The sequence below is a fragment of the Polyodon spathula genome, unplaced genomic scaffold (genome assembly GCF_017654505.1).
Source record: "Polyodon spathula isolate WHYD16114869_AA unplaced genomic scaffold, ASM1765450v1 scaffolds_1299, whole genome shotgun sequence".
NCBI lineage: Eukaryota > Metazoa > Chordata > Actinopteri > Acipenseriformes > Polyodontidae > Polyodon > Polyodon spathula.
In genome coordinates this window covers 28,507-44,949 of record NW_024472782.1, presented here as the reverse complement: position 1 = coordinate 44,949, position 16,443 = coordinate 28,507, and the positions used below count along the sequence as shown (strand labels likewise).

Genomic DNA, 16,443 nt, shown 5'->3' with positions numbered 1-16,443 from the left:
TAAAACAGAATTAAAAGTTAGAGTTAAGGTTAGGGTTAGAAAGATCTTCAGTACAATTCTTGGTGACCAGTGATAAATAATGCTAGTACAGTAATACGATAGTCCTGTGTGCCATTCAAGCAGTAACTACTTCTGCTCTCTAGAGGGACACACTGTCCAAGACACAATTCTCCTTCCACAAAATCGTCTTATTGAAAAATCTTAAAGTGAGAAATCAATCACTCAATCAAATTTATTTTGTAAAATATGAAGAAAAAAAAAACGTTTAATGAAAATAAAGTCGTAAAAACAAGTACAGGACTGTATATTTAACAACAAACAAACAAATTATAATATACGGTATATACAAGTATGTTTTGTTATTAAACAGCTCTGGGATAAGGCTCTTCCCAATGATAATTTGGGATGCAGCATTTTCAACTGATCAACAGAGATCGCTTTTAAGAACAAGGTGGCTGGCTTAATTGTTTTACTTTTTATTTACAAAAAAAAAAAAAAAAAAGTGTGACTAAGTTCTCCTCCATGCCTCTCGTTTAATTGGGACGGCCGCTTATTCGGGATATTTTATTTACTTCTCCCGAGGCGGCTTGATAAGGAAGCGCCAGCTTGTCCTTGCATGACCATGCATTGCACAGTATGTGGGTAGTTTACGGGTTTATTACATGTGTACAAGCTTCTCAAAAAAATGTACGTGAACCTAAAACACACACCTATTACACCATCGTATAATGAATCGTGTCTCTTCCAACCCGCTGTCATTTATTCAGAAATGTTTGGGGCGGGGCTATTTTCCGAAACCAACACTTGCAACAAAGTACTGCAGACATAACTCCCAACAGTACAACGCGTATGCTGCGTGTTGCATTAGTGTGTGGCTTTTTAAATACCATCGTTTGTTTGTCACCAGATTTAGAAAAAAAAGAAGAAGCTGTTTATCAATGTTAATTCTCAGTCTCAGGAGCGCACATCGAAGGAGGCTTGCCGTTGTCGGTCTGATCTTATTGGCAGTAATGATTTACAGAAGGTAAGGAGAATAACCTGAACATTACCGCTGCCGATGTTGTAACAGAGACTACAGTCCCTGCTTCTCGAGTTGAAACGAGGTCTCATTGCTGGCAGAAGTTCAGTATAGTTCAACGCGAGTGTGTGTTCTGTGAACGGAGATGCGTCTAAGACAGATATTAATATAATCTTCTTCCTGATAACATCCAAACTTTAAACGCTCAGAACTGACACATTTTGCAAGCCTTAGTTGTAAGAGTGTTGTTGTAGCGTATTTTCCCCCCTAAGGTTTAATACACATGTGTGATACCCTGTAAAGTATTGTGTTTAAATATTGGAGTGCAATGCAATGGCAGATTCAACTCTGACACTAGCGTGTTGCAGCTATTGCCAGAGCAGCATTGTGAGCTAATGCGAGTGCAGCATGTCATCCTTTATATTAATGTTTTATTCGCAGTGAAAGCGGCTTAGCTTGGCTCCTACAGCCCCACCTGTGTGGCAGCTGCGCTCACTTTATATTAGTTAAAATCAGCAGTGAAACTGCGCTGTTGTATCGGTAAGTGACACCAGCCCTGTGCAAACTGAAGGGCATCAGTTATGTACGGCAAGCTGTTTTGGACTGAAATGGTCGCCAGTGGTGTGCTACTCTCCCACTGTACAACAGCAGATAGAGCCACTCCATATTGTATGGTGAGCCACATTGCAACGATAAAGAGCTGTGCTGCACTGTGTGTAGGCTAGATGGGTGCTGTGCATTGCAATAAAACAGGTGCAAGTCAGCGTTTTTTTTGTCTTGTGATGTAAACAGTAAATGCAAAGTCACTCTTTGTGCCATTAAATGCCTGCTCAGTACATCAAAACAAGCATTTGCAACCGAAAGATTGCACAGAGCAAGAACAGTTATTTAGCACTGGGGCTTTTACTAAATGCATGAAGACGGGCTGTACTAAGTGTGCTTACGAGACTAGCTTTAGTGATGCTTAAAAAATCCCGGTAGATGTTTCTGATTCACAATCTATTTGTTTCACCACTAAAAGTGCCCAGACTGCATTTGTAAGACATCCTTCCATCAGAAACCTGGTAAGGAGTTAGCAGAGAGACAGACGTGATATATGGGAAGTCATGTGCCGGCTACGCCGCGGTCTAGCCAAGATCCGATACGCCCGTGCTTTAAAACGCCTGTCTGTGGGACCCAGGTTTAACTGGCATGGCATGGAGCCTGGCACCCTGAGGAGCAGGATGGTGGGGCTGCAGGCGAACTCGCCCGAGTTTCAGCTGGAGGGAGAAGTGTTCCGAATCCTGGGCGGATCCATTCACTACTTCCGTGTGCCACGGGAATACTGGAAGGACCGTCTGCTGAAGATGAAGGCTTGTGGACTCAACACGCTGACCACGTAAGTGCACCTGTGTTTTTTGGTTTTGTTTTTTATAAAGGAAATGTCCATTTAAGGTCGTTCCTTTTTACACTTTCTTCTGCTGTTATAACTACTAGCTAGTCTCCTGTCTGCTCAATGTGTCTGGGGCTCGTTTTAGACCTGGAGTGTGTGGTATGCTATAGATTCTCCCCCGGGAAGCTACAGACACACTTCAAAGCAATCTGTTGTTTGATCTGTAGATATGTGCCGTGGAATCTGCATGAACCAGAAAGGGGAACCTTCAATTTCAAAGGCAACCTGGATTTAGAGTGAGTATGACCCCCCCAACACAGGATTGTACACAATACACAATGAGCAACACCTCATTACCTCGCCTCGTAGAAACCAATTGCTTATTTTAGTTTATGCGCTCCAATAAACGTTAGAGTTAAGTTAGCCGCTAGAAAAATGGAAGAATTCCAGGAAAAAAGGATGTTATGAGGTTATCATTGTTAAGATCCAAGCATAGCCAATGATGTTTGATCAGGAGCATCGTACCCATTATATTTATCACAGCTTTTAATGTTGTTGAAAGTCAGGTCATGCACCGTGCACAAGCAGCACATTTCCTGTTTATCCTGTTGGGAAAATCTCTACTAGTATTTCTAAAAGGGAGCTAAACATGAGCTGGCATGCTTTACAGCGTGCCAACGCTGCTGGATCCAAACAGTTGCTGTTAGGGTTTCAAAAGCAAAACACAGGAAAGGGTTCTACTGTTTTCCAGCATGGCTTCTCTTGTTTTGACATCTATTGTGGTTTGCATAAGCACCTGGGACCCTGCAGCTAGCCTTTCTGCACCTCTAGGGAGCTGTATCTAGGTGGCAGAGTCCCTAGCTAGACAACACAAGCACGACTACCCAGTCTTAATGGACCAGAGGGACTACCCAATCGTCAGCATGCCTCTCTATCTCAGTCATTGCCAGTAAAAGTCACAATCTGGTCGATCTTTATTAAGAAAGATGATTTCTTTAGACATTTACTCCTGCATATAGATTGTCAATTAACAAAATAATCATTAATGTTGAACTGTACATGTATTTCTGCGTACACATTTTCCCTTGGCAGACTAATCATGAATGAGCTTGCAGTAATGCCCAGTCGAGCGGTTTTATTGCACATACATCGTTTGAACCCTTGCCCACCGAAAGTTATTTTTATTTCAGACATTTATTGATTTGACTTGGTAAATGTCAGCATTTACCAGTAAATCATAAGATTTGCCAATATTTGGACTTTTACTGTAACATATACATGTTGAAAAAATGAAAAGTTTTTTTTTTAAAATGCAATGATTAAAAATTCATTCATTTCAAGACATTTCGGACAAAAGCCCTTCTTTAGCTGTGTAGAAGTTAAAGGAAGCGCGGTGCAGTAAACGTCTTGTATATGTGTCTGTGTTCTTGTACCGCAGGGCCTATATTAAGCTGGCTGGCGAGCTGGGTCTGTGGGTGATTCTTCGGCCAGGACCCTACATTTGTGCAGAATGGGACCTGGGTGGGCTGCCCAGGTAGGTTTGCCCTGAATTCTTCCTTCCCTTCAGTTGATACTTTCTTCTGTGGTATTGTAATATCGCTTCTGTATCAGTAAGCAATCCCAGCTGAGTTCCTTAACTGTTAACTAAGAGATATAAGGAGCAGATTTCAAATGTTACCTTTTGACTATGAAACAGTCAACAGAAATGCTGACATTATGTTATCACTTATCGTCTTTCAATACAGTTTCATATCGCTAGCGAACGGGTGTGATCTGTCATAGGTCAAACTATTGATCGATCAAATGTCAGGAGTATCACTCCTAATACAAATGTGTAAATCCTCTTAAGATGTTAGTAGTTTCTTTGACTATTTCTGCACATCCTAACCCTGGGACTCTTCCTGCGCTGTGCTGTAGCTGGCTCTTCCGAGATCCAGCCATGCAGCTGAGATCTACCTACGAGGGGTTTACCCAGGCTGTGGATGCTTTCTTCAGCCAGCTTCTCCCAAGAGTCGTCCCTCTACAGGTAGGCACCGAGGATCACAGCGTGCAGTACCGCTGCTCTCTCGTTGCTTGCTAGCTGTCACTTCCTATGCTGTGCACACCACAGATTGATTCTAATGACAGAACGTGTCAGTGCAGTATGAAGAAACAGCAGTAGCTGACTGTTTTAAACACAGGTGATGCATATTACCCGATCGTTAAGAAAACCGTGGGATGCCGCAGCGTCTGTTTTTACGTTTTTGTAAAACAACCATTTTTCTCCTAGTATAAAGAAGGGGGGGGGGGGACTTTCCAACACCACGGTAGGACTTGCCAGAATTTACTACCTGCTTTATCCCATAGCATAAACAAGGGTGGCAATTTCTATAATTGTGAGAGATCGCTGCACCTAACGCAGGTACATATAAAAAGCATGCTGTTGTGTTTTTATGCAAAAAAGCATAAACAAATTTTGTTTCTTTCTGTTCAAGAGCAGTCAGTCAGCAGTAGGCACCTGGTGTGAATACCCTGGCTGTAGATTTATTTATGTATTTTTTTTCCCAGTTATTCCATGTGGTTAAGCCTCCACACCTGAGATGTATGTACTGTCTCCTTCCTGGTTAGGCAAATCCTGTTTTTGTGTCCATGCAAATACTGAGGTTAGTCAGTGCATCTTAGCACCGGATTAAAACAACTCATAGCTGTACACTGATCAGACCAGCTACTGAGGAGTACTCAGGAGTCTTGAAGCACTCCTCTGTGTTCTTAAGAGTGCCGTTTCATGTGCTTTCGATAAGGGTGCAGGCCCTGCTTATGGGTTTGAATAGTAGTTGTTCTTTTCTCCCAGTACAAGAAAGGCGGTCCAATCATAGCAGTGCAAGTGGAGAATGAATACGGTTCCTTCGCTGTGGACACCGAGTACATGTCCTACATAAAAGAGGTATTTACTGGATTACTTATTTATTTTAAGTTGCAGAAAGGACTTTGAACAGCAAAGTCTTCAGATAAGCTGAAATGTTATAAAGACTGCTAGATTTCACCATGCAATCTGACTCATTTCTTTGACTAGCAGGTTGAAGCAGTCCTTTGTCGTAATTCCATTGTACAGAGTGCTCTACTGCGGGGGGGGGGGGGGGCATGTTCCCAAACCGTTTTATTCAGCCTTTAATCACCTCTCTTATTTGAAAAGAAACAAGACAGTCTTTATCTCACTCACTCTCTGGAGAACATGCACACATCATTATATAATGACTCCAGGTGAGACCTGTTCAGTTGAAACACTGCAAAGGAGTCTCTAAAGACAGGGCATCAACCACTGTGGGGAAAGAACCAGGATTACATCAGCATTTCCTGTAGCTGGGGATGAGAGCGAGAGAGAGATATGCGCTAAATCGTGCATATAACCTTGAAATGTCCAAGCATATATATATAAAATATATATATATATAAAAAAGATATATTTTTAACATCAAAACTGTTTATGTCAATAAACCCGATTCCTTGTATGATCTGGCCTGCCACCCACTCAACAGCTTTCCCCTATTTATCTCAGATTACCTAATGCTAATACAATGCGATCTTCAGAGATTAGTGAAGATAAGGTTCCATGGCCCGTTTACCACTGCTCTGTAATTAAAAGGTATGACTTATTTAGTAAGGTCAAATTATGCTGTTATCAGCTACACCTGTTTTTTTTCGCACTGCATGTCCCTTATACAGACACATATAACTTAAATTTTCTACACAACTGATCAGGGGCAGTGGAAGATCCAGGTCAGTAACACTGTGTTCTATTGCATATCCACGTGAGTCTGAAGTGAAGCCACTGCAAAGGGTTGTCAAGGTATTGCATCATCATGATAAAGCACTGGGCAGGCCAGGGTCATGAAGCTGTGTTCAGCAATGCTTCCTTCAGAGCCTCGCCTCTACTCTAGCAGAATCCTGGTGTTTGAATAGATGACTCTGTGGCTGAGTGTGATCCTTCCACCCAGGCCCTGCTGTCCGGAGGGATAGAGGAGCTACTGATGACCTCGGACAACGTGGACGGCTTGAAGAAAGGGAACGTCGAAGGAGGTACGGGACACACCCCAAATCATTTTCAACTGCGCTTATCTAGTGACCCTTCCCTTGTAAACGTTTCCAACAGTAAAAGCATAGCAAAGTGTAACAAAGCGCATTGAAAACATGGTAAAGCATAGCGAGGTATGGTAAAGCACATTAATAAATATGACAAGCCAGGGTAAATGGATAATATGGGAATACTTCAATATCTTTAATAAGGGAAGTCAAGTTATATCTGTTTAATGCCAGAGGGCAGTAGTTTATGGCATTCTGGTTGATGGCATGCTGTTTCAGGCTGAACGAAACAGAGTCCCTGGGAAGTAACTAAAGACCTAATACAGAGGAATCCTCCCTGCTCTGCTACCAGCTGTGAAAAAGCAATCATAGGACTGAGGGGCAGAGATCAGGGCAACATTAGATACCCAACACAATATGTACAATTTCATTGCACAGCATATATAGACCTATGGACAATACCAGAAAGGCAGTACGCGTTATTAGTTGTAGCTGTCAAGACAGCCTCTGTGTAGGTTTGTGTTTTTAGGGGTGCGCCACACCTGTTTTTCAAGTCAGACAATACCATGTATTATATGCAAATAACAAATGCTCATTCTTGCTCTGCTGCATACCAATCCTGTGAGGTGATTGTCTTCTTTCCTAGCCCTGGCAACCATCAACCTGCAGAAACTGAGGGATCTGCATCTCAGTCACCTGGACTCCTCCCAGGTAAAACACAGCCACGCAGGAGAGCAACCTGCGCTCGCGGGACGTGCACTGCAGTGTCGGGGGTGTGACGGCTGTGGTAATTGGGAACTGGCCCCTATAATTTAACCCTGTAATGCCCAACCCTTTTTGAAATGAGAAAAAACTGCTTTTATTGGTATAACTAGATTCCGTTTCTTGTACAAATGTTGTTTTTTTTTTTTTTCCCCCCCTCTGTCCGGCAACATATAATGCACTGCATATGAAAAATGGTGGCTTTGAGTAGTAATATAGAGGGATAGCTGAGAATCGTGTCATATGTATACAGAAATGGGCGTTACATGGTTAAGATATACACAAATAAAACAGCTTAACGAAGGAATGAATGAGTGAAAATGGTTCTTTCATATACGTTGGGCAAACACTCAATACACTTAGAGAAAAGATGTTTTTCTACTGAAGGAAATAAACCGTGATTACAGTTTCACGTGTGTATAACCAATAAGAAACAACTTGAGCTGTACAGGGTTGCGAATGATATGTCTAGATAGTTTATTTCTAGGTCGAACTGGGCTGAGGTTTTGAGTAAGAAGCTTTGTGAAGCCAGCCTTTTTACTCTTGAGTTTAGGGTGCCATCTAGTGGTGTAAATGTATATAGCAAGCGAGTTTCTGTTTGATTACATTGGGCTCAATTCCAGTGTTATGAGAGCCTGGCTGTTCTCTCATGATGTCCAGCTATATCGGTAATGCCACTGTAAGATGTGACCTTTACTGTGGACTCTGCTTTGCTGTTTTTTTAGCCCGAGAAGCCCAAGATGATTATGGAGTTTTGGAGCGGGTGGTTTGACACTTGGGGTGACCTTCATCATGTCTTCACCGCGGAAGGTTAGTGTTTAAGAGCAGTGAGGTATGTGATGTCGTTCCTTTCAGAAGAAGATAAGAGCTCTCCGATCAGCTTTGTGTGCGAGTTCCGATCTCAGTGTTCAGTAAACCCCTTGCTGGTCTCTCTCACACACAGAGTCCTCCCTTCTACTCCACAGACATGGCAAACGTTGTCACAGAGATTCTCCAGAAGGGCCTGTCTATCAACCTGTATATGTTCCATGGGGGCACCAACTTCGGTTTCATGAACGGGGCGTTGGAAATGCATTCCTACAAGGCTGACGTCACCAGCTATGGCAAGTAGCCTCTTTTTTTGGTACTTTTCATTTTAAAAAGTATGTTATCTTAAAGTATGTTATCTGACTGGACCTCCGGGACCCAGCACATGCTGAGCACTAGAACAGTCCTTTTATGATAAATGTACATACTAGAGTAGGCTTTCATACTGATGTGATACAGCCATTTTACATTTCTCTGGGTTGAATACTTTGTTTTAGATACCTTGCATTAAAATTACCTATAATTATTAACCATATTAAACGGCACAGGGTGCTGTGAAAGATACAAGCTGACCAGACTTGTCCGTTTGCCGAACCTGCTGTTTGAAGCTGCCTGTCCTGTGAATCTGCTCTCAGTGTTATGAAGACTGGGTTGGGCCCTGCCTCCTGGACCCAGAGTGAGCAGCAGATCCGTTTCTTGTGGGATGGGTAACCTGTCAGGTCATGCAGCTCTCTCTTACTGTCCAGGGTGTTTTTCTTCTGCAGATTACGATGCCCCCTTATCAGAGTCTGGGGATTATACTGTGAAGTACCTCCTTCTCAGGGAGGTTTTCAGCAAGTACCACGGTAAGCAGCAGGCTTGTTCACGTGATCTGACACTGTGAATACCTTATTCGAAGTTCTGCAGCGACGCAAACGCATCGCAAATGTTGGTCAGCCAGCCAGATTGTATAGTTTGATTAACAGTTTCTGGAAATTTAAGCAGATGTCTCTGTACTCTGTGCTGGTGGAGCAGTGTGGACAGATAAGTCAGGTGAGACTGTGGCATTGGGAGAATATAAGCCACGGTAGAGTATGGCACTTTTCAACCTTCTAGGCAATAGTTGTCACTGTAATAGGGCAATAGTTATTTGACTATTACTGAATGATGTCAGAGGGCAATAGTTGTTTAGTTATTGACCGAGCATAGCTAGTTACCAGCATAACAAGTTGTATTAGTTATAAATCAATGCATTTCTTTCAGGGGAAAGTCTTCCGGATTTGCCTGCCTTATTTCCAAAGATGTCCTATGATGCCTGCACTGTGTATCAATACATACCCCTGTGGGAAGCTCTACAGTTGACCGGCGAGGTAGGGAAACACATTCTGTGCGGGAGTCCGAGATCACATCTCATAATCAGGTGCTGCTGTGTCTTTGTTTAAATTTTATTTTGAGACTAACTACTTACTGGTTTAGTGTTCTGTTACGTGCGGTGTGTGATTCTCTGCTGTCGTTTCTGCTAAGATCAGCATTTGCCATGCTTGCAATCAATTACATAAGAAATTAAATATCAGCACAGTGTTGATTTAGTTCAAATGATCCCTTTTAAGTGATTGCAATGCATAACATTTCTCAGATGCCTGTTCCCTAACTCGGCTCCAGCGTATGGATGCCTCCAGGACCAAATAAACCCAGAATGGGGGTCTTATGTTTCTGTATGGAATATATACCCAGTCCCACAGGGAGAAATCAGTGTGGTTCAGAATATTTCATATACCGCAGAGACTTGCATTTACTGTTTGGTTTGAATAACCCTGCTACACAAAGACCGCAGCGTTTAGATGAAAGTCTTCTCTGTCTGCCCTAGCCGTTCAAGTCGGAGAGCCCTGTAAACATGGAGAACCTGCCTGTCAATAACGGGAACGGGCAGTCGTACGGGTACACGCTGTATGAGACCACCATCCCCAGCGGTGGCACGCTTCACTCCAATGACAAGGTTCGCGACAGAGCCCTGGTAAGCACTTGCCACCCAAGCCGTCGCTTGCTTCCCTCATGTAATCCAGCACGCAGATGTGGTCATTTTTCTTAAACAAGCTGTGCCATCTTAAATAAGTCCGCTGGCTTCACACGGCTGTTCGTTTGTTCTAGGTGTTTGTCGATTCAAGCTTTATCGGGTTTTTGAAGTATAAGCACGTGGAGCTGGCTGTTCCGGATGGGAAGGTAAGGTCCTGTTCACTGCTCTCACCCAGGGAGCCGCACCTTTAGCTAGGATTGAGAGCCAGTGTGGCTTTTAAAATCGTCTCAAACCTCAAGCCTTTTGAATCTAGTCATTTACTCTTCTTCTTTTTAGAGAAGAAAGAAACACAAGCTATCTTTTCAAAATATTGAAGCAAACAACTCTGTACTTACAGGCTCCTAAACAGTCCATAGTGTGCCATGGGCCATTGTAGTTTGTTATACCTACCATATTAAACACTTAATCTTGCTGAATTAAGAAATACTAAAACACTGAAATTCAACGACAAACATTCTGACTTAAATATGTTCATATAGTAGTTTGTTACATTGAATGGTTTTCTTTTAAGTATTTACATGAATAGAATACAGTAATGTCAACAACAGTCTGCAATAGTTTCATGAATGTATAATAATTGGAATAAAAAAACGACTTTGAAAAAAATAGTCTTTAAAAAATACTTGAAGGTATTTCTTTTTTTCTTGCAGGGTAACCGAAAGCTGAGTTTGCTTGTGGAAAACTGTGGGAGAGTGAACTATGGCAAAGCACTGAACAACCAGCGGAAAGGTTAGGCAGGGCCTGAAGAAACAACTCCTTTCCGCAAGCATTGCAGATTCCAACTGTACCCTTAATTACTTATTAGAAGCTCAATTGGTCCAGTTTGAATTGCCCTACTCAGAACGCTCGCTTGTCTGTTGGGGAAAATAAGAAGAATTGAGATGAAATTTTACTGATACTTGTAAAAGGAATTTTGGTGTTGCTTTTAGGGGGTTGGAATTATGCAACACACTGAAATGAAAAAAAGATTTTCTTTCTGGGTTTTTGTTTGTTTCAGGTCTGATTGGTGACATTCTTCTCAATGGAACTCCTTTAAAAAACTTTATCATATACAGCTTGGATATGAAACCAAGCTTCTTGGAGCGGTGAGACTTCTTAAACCTCCCTTTCAGTTTGGATCTCTCTTTTTTGTTGTTGTGGCGATCGCTGATTGAGTCTGCTCCCGTGTTTTAGACTGTACTCCCACTGGAAGGTTGTTCCGGACAAGCCCGCTGTCCCGGGGTTCTTCCGAGGAATGATGTTCGTGGACGGTTATCCCAGAGACACGTTTGTAAAACTGCCGGTGAGGAAGCTCTTTGATTTAAATCTCTAAATCATTTTGTGTCGTCTTGAATGTCGGAAGCGTTTCCAAAAGTGTTAGCAGTGGTTAGCCTTTGTTATTTGTGCACAGTATTTGTTTTCCCGGTTGCTTTTCCCATGGTTATACTGTGCATTTCCCGTAGTTTACCCTTGTTTGCCATGCTTATTAATATGCTTTACCATACCTTGCTTGCCTATGCTTTCACTGTGCTTTATTACACTTTGCTGTGCTTTTAACTATGGGACACTTTTATCTCAGCTTTAAGACAAAGGAGCAAAGAAATGGAATTAATAATAATACATTGCTTTGTCTTGCTGTGTTTGTTGTTCTAGGTGACTGTTGGTGCAGTATTCCAGTTTTGATTCTTGTTCGTTATTTAGTTTGAATTTTCTTAATTCCTGGATCTAATAATCTTCAGTAGCTCTCATCTACATTTCGTGATAGAGACACGTTAAAGGGAGGACCACAACAAGAAGTATATAGCTACGAGAAAGTACAGTCTGAGTTCAGAGCCTTTTCAGTTACACTGAATTCTACAGAATGGCAGTTTATTGAGGGGCTGGATTTGACAGGTTTTACTGCTCTATTAAGGTCCCTTGTTGCTACTGCTTGCAGGGTTGGTCTAAAGGAGTGGTGTTCATAAATGGGCAGAATCTTGGAAGGTACTGGTCCATCGGTCCACAGCAGACCCTCTATCTGCCAGCACCCTGGCTTCACACTGGCATCAATGAGGTACGGCACACACACACTGCTTTCATATGTACCCTTGAAGACCGGCAAAGTGGTTAGACATCCATGGATTCCCTCCAAGGAGCCCTGCCCAAATGCACATCCTCACACAGCATAGTTTTCATTAAAACACAGTGTTTCACATTTGTGTTCAATTTGCAATTCCCTGATCTGCCTTTACTTTTTTCAAATGGTATTTTTGTTTCGCTGATACAAATGATTACATGACACCTTACAGGTATAGAAAAGGCAAATGCTAACGCAGTGTTAACGTGAATATTCTTTCTGTAGGTTATTGTCTTTGAAGAACAAGAAGCGGAGAAAACAATTCATTTCGAAGGCGCTCCTGATCTGGGCATGGCCGTCGATGTAGAGTGAAGAGGAATTCATTCCATGTCGGGTCTTTGTTGAGCTTCACGGCTTTGTGAAGCGCATTTAGAAATGCCTAAAATGAGAGAGAACAGTAACGAGGTATTTGACACTGTGAAGACAGATCCCCTAAACTGCTCTTCATTTATAGAAATCGTCCTGATTTGTATGCCAGTGTAAAGTGGCAGGGACAGTAAATGGGGCGCATGAGGGCTTTATATAAGAAATGCACTAACTCCTCCCAAACCGTAACATTACAGAAGGACACTAAGAGAACTAATTGAACAGTTTTAATGTACTTTAATGAAAAGGAAAGAAAGGACCGAGATCTACAGCGATGGCCAAAGCTTCTGCATTTCCCTATAGTATTGCCAACTGTTGCTTCATAAAGCTTAGAACGAATCCTGCTGAATAACGTTACCTTACTGCACACCGCTTTGCAGTTTTCCACATATGTAATGAAAAACTGACAGCAATTGAAAAATGTGACGTTTCGAAATCTAGCATGAAATACTGCACCACTGTGACGGTTTCCGGTAGACTCTTGCGATATCATTTTGTAGTTTTTTCGATTACACGATGTTAAATGAAAGATCTAAATTATTTTCATATAGTTTATTTTTTATTGTGTCCTAATCCCGAAATTGTAGGCGTTGCAAAACTTTTGGCCAGAGCTGTAGAGCCTGCAGTGTTGAAAAAGTTAAAAACTCAAGTTAAACGTGCAAGCATTTTAATAAATGGTGCTATGACTTAACTGTACAAGTGGAGAGTACTAAACCACTTGTATACTATTGATGACCAGATGAGCCCCAGGTTAGAAGCTGTCAGTTTTGTTGGACTACAATTAAAGAGTGACTTGAGATTGAAGTCTGTCATTTAAAAAAAAAAAAAAAAATCAACTAGTTATTTATCTGTGGTTTTTCTGTTATTTGATATTAATTCATGAAATGATTATGTTCTGACTTGTATGACTGACGAGTGAGCTGCTCCGGGACTTGGCGCTAAGCTCTGATTTCTCTGAATTTCCATACTCAATTACCCTTCGTATGAAAACCTGTTGCTTTGTCATTGAGAGCCGCATATCCAGTTGTTATAAATGTGCAGTGAGTGTGTTCATCACGTTTTTCTGGCTGTCAGAATTGGGTTCTGCAGATTTTAAGCTTGCTTATAAAATGAGTTCAGAAGACAGCTCGGTTCCTAACAACAGAGATATTTTTTTATTTCAATTCTTTACCAAAATGGAGAAGCCATGAAGGAGAATCTTGTGTATAATAACATGCAGACAGTGCTGTTTCCAGTCAGGTAGAGGTGACAGTTCAAATGCAGAGGAGCAAAAGTGTGCATGAAAAATAAAGTCTCAATAATGCAGTGTGGTTAAAACCAGCTTTTATAAATGAAGTGCCATGACGACAGTTAATATATATATATATGTGTGTGTGTGTGTGTGTGTGTGTGTGTATGTGTGTGTGTGTATATATATATATACACATAGACACACACACACACACATATATATCAGATACAACGCAATGTGGGTTAACTTAATTCCAAAGGATCTGTAGAAAATGAGCCACTGCTTTCCGTTCTTTTAAGCCTTTTGTGCATGAATTATTGAAAATTGCTAAAAAAAAAAAAAAAAAAAAAAAAAACTTTTTTTTTAATTGCTTTACTTGGGGGTGGGGGGGGGGGGGGGATCCTCATATGAGGTCATCATGCATTTGCATCTTCAGTATGTCCTCCATGTAAAGACTAGAAGTTTTTAGTATCTGTCCCCATGTGAAGTCGCCATGAAAGGGTTAACTGTGAAATAAACTCCTCATCGGAATGCTGGTACAACAGCACCCTCTGTTGTTTCAGCTGCAGAACTGCATGTAAAATATACAGGAAAAGAGAAGGGTAGAGCAATTTAAAAGTGTCTTTCGTATTAAATGAAACAAAAAAAAAAAGCCCTCCCCTTTTAAACAACGCACCCAAATCAAATATAACCTTGTGTCCTTGTGTAATAAGACGCAGAAGGCTGGGTCGCTATTTTGTGCAAGTTTACATTTCCCTCGATCTCTTATACACGCTTGCCCAGGTATTTTTGCATTTTTGACATGCTTTTCCGTCACTTGCTTAACTACGCTTTTACCACAGTTTACCCTGGTTTTCCATGTTTATTAATATGCTCTAGCACACTATTCGCTACAATGCTTACTTGCGCTTCACCATGCTTTCACTGTGCTCTATTACACTTTGCTATGCTTTCACTATGGGAAACGTTTTTATAAGAGATGCAACAGGGTCGGGAATATGCCCTGGACCACCGTGGAGCAGATCAGATTGTATTAAAGGGTGATGTGCTGCGTCTGGACAAGGTGTTAATAACAGATAAAGCAAGCAGCCGATTGATTAGTGAGCAGTCAGTCAGGTTACACTGTACTTTGAAAGAGGGGACGTTGGTATTTCAGCAGGCTTCTGCAGCCTTGTAGAGCTTGAACTCAATCAATTCCCCAGTCTGCTGCTAGGGGGCAGCACTGCTGCTACATTACATGTAGCCACGGAGATGAAAACTCATGGCAAAGGCAAAATAATTTCCAATCAGTCATTTTGTTTTGACACACAGAGAGACACAAAAATATGTCTTTGCTGTGCAGTAGAAACATTGATTTAGTTTAAAATGCAGTCTAGTTACTAAATGCACTGGTGCGAGTTACTGGTTTGCATCCTGTATTAGGGACGCACCATCTGCCGGAAATAGGTAATAATGCTGAGTGCTTATCGACGGATACATGGGCACAGCGGCAATTTCTATCATCTCCCTTTGAAGTTAAGCCAGTGTGAGACAAACAGGGCCGCAGTACAGAGAAGGGCACTGTGGTGATGGCTGCCTCTTCTTGTTCATGTTCAGGCAAGTCCTCACTGTCCTGAAACACAACGTTCTGTTCCACTGGCCTCCATCCACAGGCACTGCACTGCTGAAGGAAGTACAGTTAAGGGAGCAATCCAATAAAATCAATGCAACAACATCAAAATGAAAGGTGGTCTTGGGGAAAGGGGGGGGGATTTCAAGCCAAAGCATATTTTAATGTGCTGCTCAGGTTAATACAATCAGTTATTCTTTTCATAGATTAATTAAAATTGTGCTTCTTTTTGGATTTTTTTAATTTTTTTCAAGTTTAGTTGGAATCTCTCTCAAAGTCATGAAGTGTGTAACAAAGTTTAATAACGGACAAGTGCAGTCGGGAAAACAGCACAGAGCTGTTTATCTACCCAGGTGTTGAGAAGCGTCTCCACATTGAAGCCCCCTTAGCTGGCATCTCTTTCATACTCTGCAGCATTAAACACTTGATTGTTAGCGCCTGCCCTGGGGATCAAACCAGTGGAGAAAGATCAGCAGTCTCAAATGAACAAAAGACACATTGATAACAATCTGTGAATGAAGAAATGTTCGATTCAATTGAAACCATACGTGCTTTTTCGCACCTTTCTGAAACCTTGTAAACACATTTGACACCGCTGTTGTTCTGGGGACGCTAATGGGAGTTGCAGGTTTTTACTCAGATTTGGGATCGTCAGTAGGGCTGTATTTATTTTACGATAAAAAAAAAAAAAAGCATATTTAGTGACATTTCACCATCTAAAAGTAGGTATTTCATGATTTAAACATAACTTCAGTTACAAGAGGTAAAATGAACTGCTTCAGGGTCTGGAAGGCAGTTTAATTGGTTCAATTTAGAACAGGGTTGGAACAAAGACCAGGACTGGAAAAAACAACATTGGCCAGGGGTCTCCAATCCTGGTCCTGGAGGGCCGGTGTCCCTCCTGGTTTTTGTTCCAACTGTACCCTTAATTACTTATTAGAAGCTCAATTGGTCCAGTTAAGTAATTTAGGGTACAGTTGGAACAAAAACCAGGAGGGACCTCCAGGACCAGGATTGGAGACCCCTGCTTGAGACCTTGGTCAGGGGTGGCCAAAGTTGAGTATTCCACTC

General features: G+C 41.7%; 1 protein-coding gene across 1 annotated transcript; it reads left to right on the top strand.

The window, feature by feature from the left end:
- Positions 1-801: 801 nt before the first annotated feature.
- On the top strand, positions 802-13,331 carry LOC121309521 (beta-galactosidase-1-like protein 2). The gene is made up of 19 exons (XM_041242493.1): positions 802-1,024; positions 2,199-2,396; positions 2,618-2,686; positions 3,829-3,924; positions 4,308-4,416; positions 5,221-5,313; positions 6,365-6,446; positions 7,096-7,160; positions 7,937-8,021; positions 8,177-8,314; positions 8,783-8,863; positions 9,261-9,367; positions 9,865-10,011; positions 10,146-10,217; positions 10,722-10,800; positions 11,069-11,156; positions 11,245-11,353; positions 11,987-12,103; positions 12,392-13,331. The coding sequence occupies exons 1-19, from the start codon at positions 939-941 to the stop codon at positions 12,476-12,478; spliced, it is 1,908 nt and encodes a 635-aa protein (XP_041098427.1). The 5' UTR covers positions 802-938; the 3' UTR covers positions 12,479-13,331.
- The last annotated feature ends 3,112 nt before the right edge of the window (positions 13,332-16,443 follow it).

Excerpts from the sequence above, each read along its gene's own strand:
- LOC121309521 (XM_041242493.1), top strand. The coding sequence starts at position 939 with ATGTTAATTCTCAGTCTCAGGAGCGCACATCGAAGGAGGCTTGCCGTT. Across the intron at positions 2,397-2,617 it reads GGACTCAACACGCTGACCAC|ATATGTGCCGTGGAATCTGC; the intron begins GTAAGTGCACCT and ends TTTGATCTGTAG. Across the intron at positions 7,161-7,936 it reads GTCACCTGGACTCCTCCCAG|CCCGAGAAGCCCAAGATGAT; the intron begins GTAAAACACAGC and ends CTGTTTTTTTAG.